An 18566-nucleotide genomic window follows, 5' to 3' on the forward strand; every position below is an offset into this window, starting at 1 on the left:
ATTCAAAAATTACGTTTAGATGACTGTCCATGATCAGGTTTAACATTAAACGCGTAACATTTTCGTTTTTAGTGAATTTTGGTTCACCAGGCTAGAACAAGGTTGTTTGTTGAGGTTTGCTCCGTACCTTACTAGTTGATTAGAATAGTCAAAAAGGTTGTAGATTTATCGCTTTGCGTTCACCTTATATTGTAGAATGTCATTGCCCATTACATAGGCGGCTCCTCAGAGCACAATATGAATCTTTTTTCATAGTTTGTGAGGGGTTGCAACTTTGTAGATCTCAGCTATATGTACACAGAACTCTGCTATCTTCAAACGTAATCAAAGACTATGGATCCCTTGCCTCAGGTTGCACCATTCTAAGAAGGCCAATAGTTTCCTTATACCAGCGTGATTTTACACCTATCTACTTTGTTCATCTCATTCTTTGCAAATTTTTCTTCTCTGAAAATATCCAGCTATTCTTCGGAAAAACTTCAAGACGAAAAAAGCTTCCTTTCGACGTTTTCAACCTTGAATCATAAAACTGCAGAGATCGACCAAGCACTCACGTCTAACGTTTGAAAAGTTTCAGAAACATCAGAACAATACATACACCGCTTTTTGCTGCGTGCGGACATCAGTTCAACGGATGCTCCATTAGATTTGCAAATGTCATTGTGATTGACACAAACACGGTGAATCGGCGAAGCTTAGGAGCGCTTGGAGTGGGCGCATGTGGGGCACTCAATGTGTCTCTCCGTCTTTCCTCGCAGGATTGCCTCTTTCTGCGTGCTATAATCTGGAGTTTGAAGGAAACTGCAAACACTCTCCTTCCTAAGTTAAAAAAAAACTAAAACATGACTCGAGGTTGATTGCAGCAGAGTTGGAGGCGAAATTTCTTGCACTCTCACCCGTCAAATGTAACTGTGGCTCAGGCCTCCATAACAGTCTGACGTATCTTTGCCACTTCGAAACCATCTTTGAGTCTCTTTTCCTACTTTCAATGACTAAATTCAGATCTTCTCTCATCTAACGAATGGTAGTTCTAAAAAATATCAAGAATGTCTTAAAATGTTCTCTTATTGTTTCAGCACAGCTTGACTACCGTTCTCCAGCTCCAGTTTTCAGCTTCTTTTTGATTTTTGATCTCCAGTTTTCTCTGTGGATTTTGTTTCTAGTTGTTGTTATTATGTAGCGCGAAAAGTCGCAACAGATAAGATCTCTCAACTTGCTTCCAAGGAGACGTTGCGTTCTTGAAAACGAGGGCAGTGAAATTTGAAAACTTTTTCTTAGTTCATGAAAAGAGTAGTTTTATTTCAATTTTTTCCCATTCTAGGTTATGTAAAATTTGAGTTTGCTTTTTTCTTCTCTTCTAATCAACCAATCATCAACTCTTTTGAATACATTACTCATAAACACCAATTCTCTGGATAAATAGAAAGGATTATCCTTGCTCCAGTACTTGAAATTTGACTACGCCCTGTAAACACTGATTTCTAATCTGCGTAGTTTTGACACCTGCGCGACTCTGTGATCGTGATAGCTGTGCTTGTCCATCGTCGTCGGTTCTTTGTTTTTCTCAGTCTACGTCTACCTCCGCCGGCTGCGCAGCCTATCACACCGTCACGCCCATTCGTTGCTCGGAAAGCCCTCACCGTTGACAGGGCGGTGGCGATGATGTACACGAGGAGTGTTAGCTATTGCATAGTGAATAGTTTCGCCCACATATTTTCTTTGTTTGTTCATCTGTTATCCTTGAAATGACTTCGCTTAAAGATCACTAGGCCATTTCAGACATTTGCTCCATATGTATTTGCTGTATTCGGTCATATTATTGTGTGTATTAATTAATCTGACTGCTGGTCAAGACCCAAACGCCACTTTGGAATGTCACTCGGCGATGGAGGCGTGTGAGAACGACTTGGAATGCTCGAATAGGTTAGCGCCATTGATGGCTGCCTGGTGAGTAGTACAATATACTTGTTAAAGGATGAAGGATAACGTCCTTGACGCTGATTAATCTCCTTAGAATGTGCAAATGCGTTTGATTTCAGGCTGAAATCGTAGAACTTGTATGCAGCTAATACAATGACTTAAGCGGTTAACCGTTATATGTTGCCAGATTTATTAACCACCTAAGCAAGTCTCCCACTGATTTGTCTGCCCAGTATTGGTGAAACGCTTGATTAACAGTGTGTCGGACTACTGAACGCACAAACGTAGTGCTGACGTCTTGCGCGCTAGACTCATTTTCATGGTTGTTGCCGCCGCAGTTTACAGCTGCGCGTTCACTGATATCTTACTTACTGATACTTCATTAGAATTTGAACCAGTAATTGTTTATTTGACAACGGAGGCTGTCGATTTTTATCTGAAAGGAACAATGTGGTATAGCAGGTGCCGAAACGCATTTTCTGCTATATTGAAATCGCTTCTGCGGCTTCCATACAATTTTCATCCTTCTTTTTACATGTCAAATAAAACTGTGATGTACCAGCATTCCTTAGCGAACTATGGGATCTATAATTAAAGCTTGTGCAGTTGATTTCATTGAATAGTCAGTTTAAATGTAATTGCTCTTAAAGTTTTGTTCCTAAACAAGGCTTTGCGCCCATAAAAGATGGGGAATCCTGGAAACGGTACGCTAAAAGGATGCATGCATAGCTGATTATAGGGAAAACTAAACTGTCTCACGTTTGTTTTGCAGCTGATAGCACTCTTCTCTTGAAACGTCTTTTTGATATAAATCATTGATGGTCTTTGTTATTGTAATAGAGAATAACAGAAAATAGTGAATGTGAAGATTCGGAGGCCATCAAATCCCAATCGGCTAGTGTACCCTCTCACACGATCGTGACTTATGAGTGTTTGGTGACGCCCTTGCGGACAACACTATGGAGCATTTGAAGGACTTTGAAGAGACTGGATTCGAACACACTGTACGGTTTGCAATTTCTGCAGCTCTCGCTTGAAAAACGTTCTGCTTCTCAGTGATTCAAAATTAGTAAGTGATATTATGGTGAGAATAAGCAAAATATTTCTTGTGGAAGCTACAGAACACCCATGTTTGCACGAGAACTACTATATTCGTCTCAAGTTGCTACATGTGAATTCAATGGCTAAAAATCCTCAAAAGCGGTAAATCTACTCCTCATTGTAATTGCACCGAAAGTAAGTAGCTTCTGCAAGTGATATAAATGAAGCATTGTTCTAATTTAGAATGTTGTGATCAAATGTGCTGTCACAAAGGAACAATTCGAAAGACCGCTGCCGACGTCTGTGATTAGCGCAGGGGCTATGTGCGCTGTTCATAGAAATTACATAATATGTTCGAGTTTGAGCTGATGCCAGTGATGAAATTCAGTCTCCTGATGCACTAAGAAGACTACACTCTTAACCATTTCTGAGGCCAGTATAGCTTCTCATTTTCTCGACACATTACGAGGGTAACACCACGTTTGGCCTAAATACTTAAGTTAGGTTAAGAAGGATACTACTAACAAAGTCTTTCTATTGCTAACTGATTTCTAATGTGTCCTTAACCCTTTTTAAGTCTGAGTCATGACGGTAACTGAACTTCATTGCTTCACATTTTTAGTGGCTGTCTAATGCAAAAAAGGCAAATGAACTTTTATTCTGAACTTTGCACTTACTTTTTCTTCACATACTTCTATAACTCTGTGGATCGCATGTGGCACAGTCAGTTAGAGGTCCGTTGTAGCCATAGGGTTGATGGTTCGAAACTGCCCTAGAGCAAACCAAGCTTTTCATTGCCCCGGCTTCCATAAACTGGCAGCAGACTTGTCTCGGAGGATAAAAACACTGGCCTGATGATCGCAAGTCAGTGTAAAACGCGTTGGCGCATCTCAGGTGGATTGATACGCCAATGACTTTATCCTTTACTTTGCCTTTTTATAACTCTATGTCGCAGCATGTTTGCGGGAGAGACCCTTTGCCATGAATGTTCGTTTCTATTTTTGTTCTCTTCAAAGCCTTACAAGATTAACTCCCACTCAAAGTCATAACGGTATGTACATACCTCGCTAAAATGAAATTGGATACAATTAGGGAGTAGTTGATGACAGAAACTCTACGTCTAGTAATATTAGTAATGTTCCTTTTCACTTCCTTGTATTTTGAAGCATCGTTTCACCAAATTCGGTTAACGGCGCTTCGTGATGGCATCGGATACTATCGCTTAACAAGGCCTAGACATTCATCTATTCTGTTAATAACACTTAAAAAGAGCTCTTCATCTCCAGAGGCTTGTTCGTCTGGTTTTGCTGTTGACAAGCACGCAGCCCGCCGAATGTCTGCAAGCAAACTGCCTGCCATAAATTGGCTACGATTCGATTAGTCGGACGATAATAGTCGGCACTGTGGTCGCTTGGGAAAAAGCCTTTAGAATGTGTTGATTGTCTCGACATCTGGTTTACGAATTAGAATTGCAGACATTTAAAAAGCAAACATTTGTCATTTATCAAAGTAAGAGAGGTGGATACGAAAAGGGCTTTAAAGAACTTGTTTTCTGAAGAGCTACAGCCACTAAACTCAGTTTGATTCAATTTCTTCTAAAGGATCCATACATATCATCGTCTGAGAAAGTGCAAAAATTTTTCTTTTGTGCGCAAACATGCCAAGAATGTGCGAGAATATGTGGTATGTGAATATCTCTGGAAGAAACCTGTTGATTGAGCAATGAGATTGACCTACCACTTAAGTGCAAGGGATCATTTTTTTTTTGGTTGTGGTTGTGCTGTTCTCGGGTCCAAGAGTTTAGAGGTTTTCAGTGACGCTAAATTCGAATCTTCGTACCAGATCATCACAAAAAAATTAGCATAATTAAAAACAGTTGTTATGTTCACTACTCCATTTCTTCATAGTGTGTTATATGAACAAAAACACTTCTTCTAATGAAGTAAAAACACCACTGCAGACGGATACTCTTGTTGATGTGTTGCAAAATGTTCTGAGCGTCTAACTGCTGGCATTTACTAGCAACCTTACAATCTCAAGCTCTACTGTTTTCTGCTCTATTGTTCCACTTTTGTTGAGCCATCACAGTATTGTATAGTGCTGTTTGCACATGATGCTATATTCATCTGATAGGAACCAGCCTGAACGTCCGGCTAGAGCCGGACTTCAGACTTTTTGTTCGGTTCGCTTCGCTCGACTCCAGTGATCAATAAAAATTGAATGCAGTAGCATCTTCTCTAGGGTCAAACTTTTACTTTTTAAAAACGCTCTCTTTCTTTTTTTAAATTAACTTAAACATTGATGAGAAAGTTCGTAGTTACTAAATGTAGCAGTACCACATTTGGGAAGTATTCAAACTTGATTTTACATATATGTTCCTTCGATACCGCCACAATTTGAAAACAATATTCGAAGTAGGAGTTTTCCTCCTATTTCACCGCACAAATCAGCAAAGAACGATGTGCTAACATGAAATGACTATCATCATCTGACATTGATAAAGATAAGGTTCTACTCAAAATCACGTAAACTAGCTACTATTTAAGCAGCTGTTTGCATGAGTGTTTCCAACTTATGAAGGAAGAGGCTGACCAACCTGACTCAGGGAACCTGTAGAGAAATGGACATGCGGAGAGTAGATAGAGGTGAGACGCAACACATATTTCGTCTCATTTTCTTTTTCATGAATTCATTTTTAGTTATTGCGCGGTACTATCACCACTTGAGACATCAGTCGCAGTGGGACCCACCTCGCATCATTTTATAGCTTTTTTACCGAGAAACCAATCCAACACCATCGGATCCGTATCCCTCCCTTCTGAAACTTCGTGACCGACACACACAGACGTGATAGAATAAGCCCCTTATCATATAGCATGGTAATTCTTCGAAACAAATCATATAGCATGGTAATTCTTCGAAACAACTTAGTGAAGTAAAGATAGAAAATAGCATTGTTACTGTGTTACTATATATATATATATATATATATATATCATGATATATAATAACGAGCTTAGTCCGTGTGTGTGTGTGTGTGTGTGTGTGTGTGTGTGTGTGTGTGTGTGTGTGTGTGTGTGTGTGTGTGTGTGTGTGTGTGTGTGTGTGTGTGTGTGTGTGTGTGTGTGTGTGTGTGTGTGTGTGTGTGTGTGTGTGTGTGTGTGTGTGTCTCACGAAATTCGAAAAAGGGGGTGCGACGAGTCCACCCGGCGTCGAATACATATAGAAGGGGGTGCGACGGGTCTAACGGCGTCAGATTGGTGCGCCGGCGCCAGATTGCTATAACGGATCCACTGGCGTCGGTGGACCCGGTCATTGGTGCGCAGTGACTTAGTGTGCATGACGCAAAAGATAAATGGTTGGAGCCTTTTCATAGCCGTGACCACTGGGCGCTTTGCTCTTCGCCTTTATGACTCCTCCGCGTGCCTATTTCCTTCTTTGTTCGCCTCAAGTTTGCAGCATGCCCTTCTCAGAAAGTAGAAACACGCATGCAAACGGATGCTTAAATAGTAGCAAGATGTTTATATGATCTGGCGTGGAACGTTATCTTTATCAGTAGGATGATGTGTTTCACGTCTTTTAATGTTAAAATATCATTCTGTGATAATTATTGGGGGAAATTAGGAGGAATACCCATACTTCGAGTAATGCTTTCAAATACTATCTACATTATTATGACATCGAAGGACTGTTTGTAGCTGATGGTCCAATATTCTTCAAATGTAGAATTGACGCGTTTAGAAGGAAAACTCTGTAATCTTTCGCCTTAATTTATAATATAAAGAAGAGAAGGAAAACGTTGTTAAAAAACGGAAATCTAATTTTACAGAAAACATCTCTACTATTAACTTTCATTGATCAGTCAAGGGGAGCGAAGCTAAAACCTAAGCTAAAACAGCTAAATTCTTAAGTCCGGCTTTAGCCGGACATTCAGACTGGTATATATATATATATATATATATATATATATATATATATATATATATATATATATATATATATATATATATCCGCGTGCCTATTTCCTTCCTCGTTCGCCTCAAGTTGGTAGGGGGGAAGGTTAAAGAAGATTCCGGGGGATTCTCGGCGAATGCCTCTGAGACATTACGTGTCCACTGGATATGCCGGTGGATACGCGACCATACCTCGATGAGGTCGCGCACCAGTCGTTCATAGAGACCCAGACAACCGTCTTAGATGCTCTTCTGGCCATAGAGATGCAAAGAACTAGACAGTTATAAGGAAACACGTAAAGAAGAATGCTGTGAGTTGTCGAAATTACAGAATAAATTAAAAAGAATATAGTTAAAAGTACATATCATTTTGTGTGGTTTTGAAGTAAGAGGACAGGAGTGGGTTTTGTCTAGATTTCACCTTCAGGAAGTCTAGAAATCTTATCACATTAACTTTTTCTCATATAAGAAGTCGGAGATACAGATAGTTCATCTGTCAGGGAATAAACTATGGTACAAAAAAACGTGGGACTTGTAGGATAACGAAAGTCCTCATTCCCATTACTTTTGAAAGTTGGAATTTTTTTAACGAAATTTTTAATACTTAATTTGGAACTACTAGATGCACCTTTCTCTCTTAGTTTACGTGAGGATTTCTCTTGCTTCTAATATGGTTACAGCGTTGAGGTCACCTCATATCACAAAATCACATTGGATGTTTTTAATTCTCCACAACAATTTTGTGCTTGTGAATCATAACCGAGCCGGTGACGCAGAATATGATGTTTAGCGGTAGCCACGCAGAGTCAGGTATTTAGGTAGTAACGAAGGGAAATCTCTTTCTCGCACCACAGGTAATTGCTCTGGCGAGGCATGATCAGGGCATGCTCGAAAATCTGCCGGACCTTCTTTACACGCACCCATTTGGTAGCATACATACCTTCCTCAAAAGGTGGAAACATCATGCATGCAAACGGCTGCTTAAATAGTAGCGAACAGTTTACATGATCTGACGTAGAACGTTATCTTTATCAGTACGATGATGTCTTTCACGTCATTTTATGCCGAATCATCATTCTTTGATAACTGTTGGGGGGGGGGGGACACTAGGGAAACCCATATTTCGAGTAATGCTTCTAAATTTTGTCTATAATATATTGGTAAGGAGTGTTTGAAACTGAAGTTTGATTGTTATCCACAAGTGGAACTGTTTAGAAAGAAGACTATGAAATCTTTCGCCTTTTCTTATAATAGGAAAGATTGTTAGAGATGCAAAAGCTTAATTTCACAGAAAACAGCACTGATATTAATTTTCGTTGATCAGTGAAGGCGAGCGAAGCAAACACAACAGAAAGTCTCAAGTCCGGCTTTAGCCGGACGTTCGGACTGGTATGATTTATGCATTTTAAGAGGCAAGTTTAAAGCTTATTTGTGCAAGGACATGTCAGACACGGTAACTAGAGATAAAGATTAGTATTGATCAAAGATTAATAATGATAAAGATTAATCACCAAACAGCGAATTCTTAGGCAATGGATATTCAATTAGAAGAATTATTTGAAAAAGAAAAGGACGGGAGTAGCGCGAAAGGTTAGGGTTTCGTTGTGGCAGCCCGGTTGATGGTTCGAAATCGTTCTAGTGCTGACCAAGCCCTTCGACACTCCAGGGTCGATAAATTGGCAGAATTTTCTGCAGAATAAAAACAGTGATTTGATACATCGGCTGTCCCCCACAATTCATTGTATAGACCAACACGCATTCCAAAAACCTCAACGATTACGAATTGTAGCAAAAGGAGGTGGCGCATCCTACATGGATTGATGCGCTAGAGACTTTATCTTTTAATTGTTTGAATATTACAGCACAACTGGCACGTGCCAGCCGCAATGTAGAAATGCCGTTCTAAACGTCTACCAAGATAAACACGGACGAATGTTGTTGAAGTACAGTAACTTATTCGCTGACTATTATATTTACAAGTTTAGGTTTAAAATTCACATTTTGCATCAGATTAACTCACTTAGGTCCGACGCCTCATGCATTCCTGGCAGAGAAGAGCTGAAGACGTGTCATTTCCTCCCTATGGCTTCTGTTGTGCATTGCAGTTTGGCTAAATTAGCTTGCGAAGCTGATTTGCAGGTAGGCGTGAATGGCAAAACAGTCCTGAGAGAAATAAATAACAACTTTGGCAACTGTTGCATCCCTGGAAAGATTTTTGAACAGGCGCTTTTTCACTTAATTCCACATGCACACTCTGAAAACCTCGTAATTAACCACAACCATAGACTACACACGGTTCAAATGAAGGTAGAAGTCGCGTACATGATTAAATGTGTTGTGTAAGCATGATTACAAAAAGGCCTGTCCGTTGAGTAAACATGAGGTTCGCGGCGCAACCTTGCTCAAATTTGAGCGTTTACGGTGAACAATCCATAAAAAATACAGAGAGACCGGCATGTTATGTGTGGTGCGTGTGGTCTGTGTGGTTGGTATGTGTTGTGTGCGATACACACATTACACATATACCGCACAGAATGTCTGGAAGTCCAGCGTTAGCCGGATAACCATTGCATACGCCGCATACATATACCGACACAAAACGTTTAATGAAAGACACCTCAGTTTCCAGCATGTGGAAGAAGAATTCCAAGCTCTATTTTAAATCAGCCAAGGCTGAGGCACCGTGCCGCATTTAGCAAGAAATGTATAACATTTCGCAAGGAATTTTAAACGATGACTGTTGTGAACAGAGTTGTAGCGAAAGTTGCTTTCCTTCATGAGGATTAAATCCGCCACATTAAGAAAGGCTAATCATCACATTTCTCCTTGAATTTTTCCAAAGAAAGAACGGTGTAGTGTGTTTGTGCCTCTGAATGACCAGAAGCCACTGAACAACTCTCACATCCCAGAAAGGCGAAAACGACTTAGGTTTTCACTGGCTCCTCGACAAGATCTAAGATCATGATAGGGCGTGTGGTGAATGCTGCTACCTCATTGATCTCACGGAACATTTGACGGAGCTTTTATTTATAAGTTATAGAGACATGGATATTTCTTAAATTCATCACTCCACGAATGTGGGGTGGTGCGGGTTTCAGGTGGGTTATGCCTGTACGGGGTCGTAGGTTATTGGGAGGAAGGTTATTTCCGTCCATTTCTTCCTAATTGCCGTTAAAAAAAAACACCCGGAAGATGCGGCTTCGAGCGCTCCGGGCGCTATTTTCCACAACGAGTTCGGTTGGAGTGCTGCAGCCTTGTGCACGCGCAGCATTTTCCGGGCCGTTTTTTACGGCAATTAGGGAGGAATAGAAGGAATTACCCTCCTCCCCATAATCTACATATATATAACATATTATATATTATAAATAATAATATTAATTAATATTATTTATATTATTTAATAATATTATAAGATCTCACAAATGGCTGTTCAAGCGTTGACTAATGACCATCTTGCACGTCCTTGAAATACTAATTTCAGTAGACTTTTTTTTTTTAAAAAAAGTAAAGCATCCAGATGTCGCATCACTTATGACCCTTTAGTTATGACGAAATGTGTCCCTTAGAAATAAAGTAATGAATTAAAGAATATCGATGAAATGAGTTTAAAAGAGCGAGTCAAGAGCCAAATGGAATCTGGATATTATTAAATCTGTATTAGCGAAATATTGTTAGATGCTGCAGCTGTTTCAGTGCAATTCTCGATGGGGTGTTTTTGTGTCTGAGTGCGAAGTTGAAACAACTGGTGGTGCATGTTCGCAGAGATGCAACGGATTGTTGGCAGCTGCAACTGCGACACCTCAAGGACAAGTTGGTTCTAATTGCTTTCGTTTTATTTTTGTTTTCTTCCTCTTCTCACGATATCTGGTTCCTTTACAGTCATTGAAGACGTGCACATGTACCGAACGTGAAGATCAGTTGTGCATTCATCTGAGAGAAAATATTCTAGGCGCTTGCACTACGGTAACCATTTGTGACTAATTTAACAAAAAAAAAACTGACATGCAGAACATAGACCTTGCGTCATCCATCCATATATATATATATATATATATATATATATATATATATATATATATATATATATATATATATATATATATATATATATATATATATATATATATATAATATTTAAATGGTTTTCTTCTCAATGCAGACTTTCTTCAGTCAACTCTATCGTCAATTTCGCCCAGCAACAACTCTGTCACTTCGTTCCCACGTACTGAAAATGGTGCTGAGCCCTCCGCATCGGAGGAAATCACTTTCTCTTCTCTTCTTCTCTGGGCTATCTTTACTGTTCGAACATTTAACGCATTTTAAAAAGTCATAATCGGATTAATATTATGTTCAGCATAAGAAATTGTGATGTTCCAAAACCCGGTCCTGCGTTGTCTAGTCGTTCTATCGCTGTCTTCTCCTAGGAGAGCTAGCGATTTGACGTTTTTGATCTGCTCGATTCGATTCGGTCTGCTGTGTCGTTCATACTGCATTTCTCATGCATGTACATTGTGTTGTAAAGAAAATAACTTATTGCTCAACGAGTACCGTTATAACCATGCTACAGAAAATAAATTATTGCAGGTGTAAAGTTCTGTAGGATCTTTAACAAGAATGCAGCATTAATACTTGGCTTCGGAACTCTTTATTTTACGTGTGACGATATAAACAATGGTTTTAATTGTTAAGAGACCAAAATTGTCTCTGAAATTAATTCGTCCGTTTTCACTGATCAGTGAAAATTGACGCAAATCCTCATCTCTTTTTTCATGACTTGACTCAATTTGATCTTTAAAAAAACCCAAAAAAAATCTGAATATCAATAGATTCGTGTGTCCTAACTATATGACTATATGGATTGAGTATAATTAGTACTCTTGAAACTTTCCACTAAGACACTTTTGAAAAAATTACCTGTGGCTGCACATTAGCAAGGGTGAGTCCCAGATTAAAGTGCCCCAAGGATGTATAATTTTTGACATGTCAATCGCACTTCAATCAATCCACCACGTCTAAGCCTCATTTATGTTGCTATGTTAAATTCTTGTATAGGTCCTCTTTCTAGGAATGCAGTTCAACTCCCAAAACTAACCAACTAGCGAATCGATAAAATAATTGTAGAACATGTCGAAGATAGTGGTACTCGTTGATATCGTCGGCGAGTACGAATGGTTCATTCAAGTTTGCAATGCATTGCTTGGTTGCAATTTTCTTCCTGCTATGGTAGGTAACGTGAAGAAGGTGAACTCTCGAATGAAATGAGCTTACTACAACCAAAAATTTCTGCAGCTGTATTAACGTCTCTCCTTTACTGTGCAATTCTGAGCGCAGCGCAAATATTACGTTTCTATCTCTTCAGGAAATATTTGCGGTAGTGATAATTACAGTTTAAAGGCCACTCTCTATATAGAGATTTGTTGTATCGAATTGTTTAGGAGGTAGAGTCATTAACATGTTTTATGAAAGTGCATTATGATTTGGGATCACGCCAAGTATTTTTGGTGGAATTGTATGGATTGGAAGAAGAGGTAAACACAATACCATTTCTATCTTCCTACTATTTAACGCTGATTGATTTATTTGCTAGTTAATTCCAGTCATTCTTTTACTAGGATGACCAAAAGGAATTGCTTGGCTGAATGGAAGTCCTCTGAAGTGCCATGAGACGTTAATGCAGAAATTTTCTGCGAATAGAAAAAAAATTTCCTCAAACGTCACTTGGAGTGATCATCAAACCTCCACACAATAATATTACATTATTAAAACTCAGTCATAAGAGCAACTATTGTGCAAAATCAACAACAGCACGTTTGCAACATGTTTCAGTTCTCCTTTATAAAGTGTAGAAATATCTCATCCTCTAACTCGGGATTAAGATGGGCTCCAGAAGATGAGACAATTCTTTTCTGAATTTCCTTATTCACTGATTCACCTCTAATTCTTGTTCACCTCAATCCACATCATATGCAAATTCTATCCTATATATCAAATACAAATCTTCAACTAATTCCATTTCTTGCTTTTGAAGGTCGGGCATTATCTACGTGATGATAATTATCGCATTTCGTCTACATGGTGAAACCGCAAAGTCTGTTCAAATAGAGATCAAATTGAAGCGGGTCATATAAAAAAACAACAAAAGAAAAGACGCAAATCCTCATCTCTTTTTTCATGACTTGGCTCAATTTGATCTTAAAAAAACCCAAAAAATCTGAATATCAACAGATTCGTGTGTCCTAACTCTATGGATTGAGTATAATTAGTACTCTTGAAAACTTCCACTAAAACACTTCTGAAGAAATTACCTGTGGCTGCACATTAGCAAGGGTGAGTCCCAGATTAAAGTGCCCCAAGAATGTGTGATTTTTGACATGAATTCCCATGAATTATTCGAAAATTAAAACCATTGTATATATCCAGATCATGCTATTTAATAACGGGCTTAGTCTGTCACGTGTGTGTGAAAGGAAATTCCAAGAAGGGGGTGCGACAGGTCCACCGGCGTCGAAATGGTGCGCCGACGCTATATAGCTATAAAATGGGGTGGACGGATCCCGGGGCGTCAGATTGGTGCGCAATAACTTCATCTGCATGTCACAAAAGGTGAATGAGACGTTGCAATCGTTTCATAGGCCCGAACATAGCGCGCGTTGCTTTTCACTTCTATAACTCCTCCACATGTGTATTTTCTTGCACCTTTGCCTCAACTTGGTAACATGCCTTCTTCAGAAAGTGGAAACATGAATGAAACCCACTGCTTAAGTAGTGTCCAATGATATACATGATGTGACGTGGAACGTTATCTTCATCAGTACGATGATGTTGACCACGTCATTTTATGTTAAAACTGATCAATAAAAATTAAAAGAAGTATTTTCTGTGAAATTTGATTGGTGTCTTTCGAACAATACTTTCGTCTTTTCTTGTATAAAATTAAGCGCAAGATTTCATAGTTTTCTTTCTAAACGCGTCAGTTTCACATTTAGAGATTATTCAGACTTCAGCTACAACCGCTCCTTCGATATCATCAATAGTATAGACCCAATTTGGTCGAAATCAGGAGGATGACCCATACTTTGAGTAATGCTGTCAATTCGCGTCTATATTATATTAGTATCGAAGAAGTGTTTGGAACTGAAGTTTAAATGTTCTCCAAATGTGAAGCTGACGCATTTAGAAAGAAAATTACGGAATCTTTATCTTTGTTTGTTATAAAAAAAGATTAAGAAAGTGAAAATTTGAATAACACAAATCTAACTTCACAGAAAATGCCACTACTATTAATTTTCATTGCTCAGTGAAGGCGAGCGAAGCGAACGCCACAGAAAGTCTGATATTCTGCTTTAGCCGGACGTTCTAGTAGCTACACATGCGTAGTGTACGTAATGTAGGGTGTAGCGGGTGTAGCGCACGCATGTGGCACAGTCGGTAAGAGTTTCATAAGTCACTGCACAATTGCTGGGAAGTTCGAATAATCACTAGTGCTGAGCAAGTCCTTCATACGTCCGGGATCGGCGAATTGTTACCAGAATTGTCTGGGAGAATTGAAACACTGATTTCACGTATGGGCTCGCCCTCGCAAATCTTTGTAAAGCTGCACTCGCGTTCATAAATCTTGAGCAAATTCTAAACTGACGTCGAACGCGTATGCGCTTCCTTATGGTGACTGATCAACGTTGTGCATTTTATCCATTATTAATATTTATTATTGCGCACATTCTAGTATCTCTCACAGTTCCATTGCTTTAAAGATGTAGAAAAATTGACCAAAGTAACATTTTAAAACTTCATAAACGATCGAGATTAGTAGTTAAAAGATTTTTTCTCTAATTTCTATTACATTAATACTAATAATTTCTGCTCTTATTAGTATAAAGTCTGCAAGAAAACTTAAGTCCTTAAATCACTAACAGATGAAGCGTTCTTTCCATGACACATCACACTCTGTACAATGTCCCAAAAAGCAAACGGATTTGTCGAGCACAGTATTTATTAGACTACCACGAGAGTTCGTCGTAGAAGGTGTCGTTTTTGTTGTTTAAAGCGAGTTCGGTAGATACGTGGGAACTTACGAGCTGTAATCTGCATCCTCTACTATCCCGCAATCGTCAGCCAGACAAGTGCATCCTGACGACATCTCCGCTAGATTTCTTAGTTTGCTTCACAGAACTATTGGGCAGTCACTTTGCTCTTAGAATTGCTACAATGAATGGTGGCGTCTTCGATACCGAAGGTCAGGTGTCTGATGTGATCGCGTTTTTTGTATTACAGCAAACAACACAAAGATTTATCGCAGAAATCTAAGCAAAGCGGCTTGTTGGGCTGCACTCAACAATTTTCGACAGTACAGGGTGAAGAAATGGATGGTTTTTTCTTGCAAAAACTACCGCTCTTTCAGGCATGTGATTTCTCAGGGTGTTTGCTTTGGAAATGTGCTGGACGACAGCATCATTCTCCATTATATGAGAATCTTGCACCAAATAATTGAGTAGCTTATATTTCCCGTATTTTTTCCAAGATTACACTCAAATGCTTGATCGCGTTTAATGAACGGCGATGTGCCAATGAAACTCGGTTATGCAGCCCAATCCTCTTTTTTTATCAAGTATGCGGGCTAAACAATTTCGAAATGACATTCAAACCCAACATTTCAAACACTTTCTCCCGACCTTTTGATATCGCCACAATTTGGAGATGTTCCCAATTACTGAACAAAATTCTCTCCTTTTCTCCCTTGCAATCATGCTAACTAGGCAAGAACGAACCTGCAGAAATTGCGTACAAACACGGATTAGAAACACTACACAACATCAATAGAAAACGTCACAGAACACATCACACAGAAATATTGTCAAAAAGAAGTAGTCAGGTTTTGATGCGATGAAATGAGGCCAGGAAAGTCTGAATTAGACGCTGCGCCACAAGGGGAAAGTTAGCTGCGATAGAATCAAGTAATGTAAACCGTAGGCTGGGTGAGTTCTGGTGCAGTAGGACAGAGCTAACACCGTTATAATGATCCGCTTCACAAATACTAACAAGGACTTCGAGCTTTGAGCACCCATCGGAAAAAGGCCAGGTGATCGGAGATGCTCTTGTGAGTTGAAACTCTAACACGGTCAGATTCGTGTGCCGGTTTCAAAAAGTGAAACAGAAAGGCTCATGTGCAATATCTATGATCTTATGGATATGGAGAAGAAAAACAGTTGAAGAGATTTGTTATAGCCATTAAAGTGTACTTGACACACTTGTGACATAGTTTTCTGAGATAGTGCAAACATGTACTACTCACATATATGTGCACTAGATCTCTGGATTCTTCAGTACTATCTTATCTGATTTTAGATACGGACAAATTCGGATATGTTTTGATAGACTCGGTATTTAGATAGGTATGCCGCTTGTACTGCGAATCTAAGGGCATTACCCTACAAATCTGACGAGATATTATTTCTGATGGTCAATGACTTTACATATATATCGCAGATTGCCACGGATCTCCCTCACTAGAGGGATCACAGCCGGTTAGTCGCGAGGCTACGTGGCGCGTCCCCAGGTGGCGGATAGGGGGCTAACCGCGGACCAAAAGCGACCTTGTGCTTGCCCAGAGACGCAGGTGGATTCAGGGGATGGACTCCCTGCTTCTGCTGTGCCAGGACTGACTCGTAAAATCATTGTATCCCGCACGTCGGTCCGGCCAAAAGCCTGCAATCAATTGACTGGGAGGTACAAGGGAGGCGGTTTGGAGTCGCCTCCAACAAATAAGCTCCACATGTCCACTCTGGGAGAACGGAAGTTCTCCCAAAAACCCATGGGACTAGAGGCTTGCAACCTGCCCGTGGGTTTTAAATTTCATGCAAAAAACAGTAATAGAAAAGAGTCTCCTGACTCCGGTAGAAAGCCTGGTACGGTAGCGCCAGGTAGGACGGGGTTGCAGGAGTCATGTAGGCTACCGAAACGGAAAAGGACTAGGATGACGATCTGTACTTATAACGCACGCACGCTTGCATCGGAAGCGGCCATCGAAGATCTGATGGTGCAAGCCAAGAAGATCAAGTACGACGTCATCGGACTGACCGAGACGAGACGACGTCACTCTCTCAACGCTGTATTTGAAACTGGAGAAGAACTGTTCTTAGGAACATGCGACAGTAGAGGTGTTGGTGGAGTTGGCGTCCTCGTCAACACGAGTATGGCACAGAACATCGACTCTTTCGAACAACTCACGACCCGAATCGGACGTCTGCGGATGAGAAGATGTGGTCCCACACCGGCTTTGACTATCTTCGTCGCTTACGCTCCAACATCAAGCTACGAAGAAGAAGTCGAAGCTTTCTATATGGACCTGGAGAAGTTCTACCGAGAAGATCATGCCTTTTACAAGGTCATAATTGGCGACTTCAACGCCAAAGTTGGCCCAAGAAGAACGCCGGAGGAACTTCACATCGGGACCCACGGCCTACAATGGAATGACCAGGGGGAGAGGCTTTCCGAGTTCATCATGACGACTAAGACCATCCATGGGAACTCGCAATTCCAGAAGCCCTCCTCTCTACGCTGGACGTGGGAGTCACCCGGTGGAGGGTACCGTAATGAGATAGACCACATCATCGTCAATAAAAGGTTCTGCCTGACGGATGTCGCTGTTGTACCAAAGTTCTATACGGGATCGGACCATCGCCTCCTCCGAGGAAGATTTTCTTTCACGCGGAGAGCAGAGAAAGCCGCCAAGTTCAGCAAGAGAAATCCCAGAACTACCATCAACTGGGATCTCTTCGCTACGTTAGCCGGCTTTTGGGAAGATTCCGCAATGGACAACATCGACGAGGAATACGACCGGCTTGTCAAACACCTTCATGACTGCGCGAAGAAGGCTGAGAGTATTAAAACAACCAAGAGACGCCTGTCTCTTGAAACTCTTGAGCTGATACGCCAGCGTGGAGCAGCACGAGCCGCAGGGAACCAAGAGCTTACGTCCGAGCTCGCAAGGCTTTGCAGAGAGGCGATAAAGAAAGACCTTAAAGAGAGAAGAGCAGAAGTGCTGGCTGAAGCAGCAGAGGCGGGAAAAAGCATCCGCTATGCCCGCCGAGACTTCGCCAGTCGCAAGACAAGGATGACAGCTCTCCGGAACCCGAAGGGAACAACCATTGCATCGAGAAGGGGAATGGAGAAAATCATCTACGACTTCTACTCTGATCTCTTCGACAGCCGTGCCCACTTGCCTCCTCACCATCTGAGGGAAGATGGACATGTCATTCCAGCGGTTCTCCCGTCCGAAATACGACATGCTATCATGTCGGTGAGAAATCGTACAGCAGCCGGTCCCGACAGAATAAAACCAGAACACCTGAAGAACCTTCCGCCAGTACTCATCAACACCCTGGCGAGGATCTTCACACGTTACCTGTCGGAATGCAAGGTCCCTAAACAGTGGAAGACCAGCAAGACCGTGTTGCTGTATAAAAAGGAGATCCACACGACATCGGCAACTATCGCCCAATCTGCTTACTGTCCGTCATCTACAAGCTCTTCACAAGAGTGATCCTTAATAGGATTGAAAAGGTCTTGGATGAAGGACAACCATGCGAGCAAGCAGGGTTTCGAAAAGGATTCAGCACGATCGACCATATTCACACTGTTTCGAGACTCATCGAG

The 18566-nt window shown here is 40.7% G+C and overlaps 2 protein-coding genes across 5 annotated transcripts; both read left to right on the top strand.

Annotated features, from left to right (window-relative positions):
* Positions 1-1792: 1792 nt before the first annotated feature.
* Positions 1793-11237, top strand: RB195_021015 (uncharacterized protein; the record flags this gene model as incomplete). 2 transcript variants are annotated; one of them, XM_064189636.1, is made up of 6 exons in its annotated part: positions 1793-1947; positions 8777-8857; positions 8939-9053; positions 10608-10724; positions 10794-10877; positions 11085-11237. In XM_064189636.1, the coding sequence occupies 6 exons, from the start codon at positions 1793-1795 to the stop codon at positions 11235-11237; spliced, it is 705 nt and encodes a 234-aa protein (XP_064045517.1). The 2 variants fall into 2 exon arrangements, with proteins under 2 accessions (XP_064045517.1, XP_064045518.1); XM_064189637.1 differs by lacking the exon at positions 1793-1947 and having other exon boundaries at positions 8847-8857.
* Positions 11238-12102: 865 nt separating this feature from the next.
* RB195_021016 (uncharacterized protein) lies at positions 12103-18453 on the top strand (the record flags this gene model as incomplete). Of its 3 annotated transcripts, none has more annotated exons than XM_064189640.1 (4): positions 12103-12137; positions 12204-12285; positions 12350-12442; positions 16468-18453. In XM_064189640.1, 4 exons carry the CDS (start codon positions 12103-12105, stop codon positions 18451-18453), a joined length of 2196 nt encoding a protein of 731 aa, XP_064045519.1. The 3 variants fall into 3 exon arrangements, with proteins under 3 accessions (XP_064045519.1, XP_064045520.1, XP_064045521.1); XM_064189638.1 differs by lacking the exon at positions 16468-18453 and adding an exon at positions 12527-12553; XM_064189639.1 differs by lacking the exons at positions 12103-12137; positions 12204-12285; positions 12350-12442 and having other exon boundaries at positions 16885-18453.
* Between the last annotated feature and the right edge of the window lie 113 nt (positions 18454-18566).

Source organism: Necator americanus, chromosome II, assembly GCF_031761385.1.
Source record: "Necator americanus strain Aroian chromosome II, whole genome shotgun sequence".
NCBI lineage: Eukaryota > Metazoa > Nematoda > Chromadorea > Rhabditida > Ancylostomatidae > Necator > Necator americanus.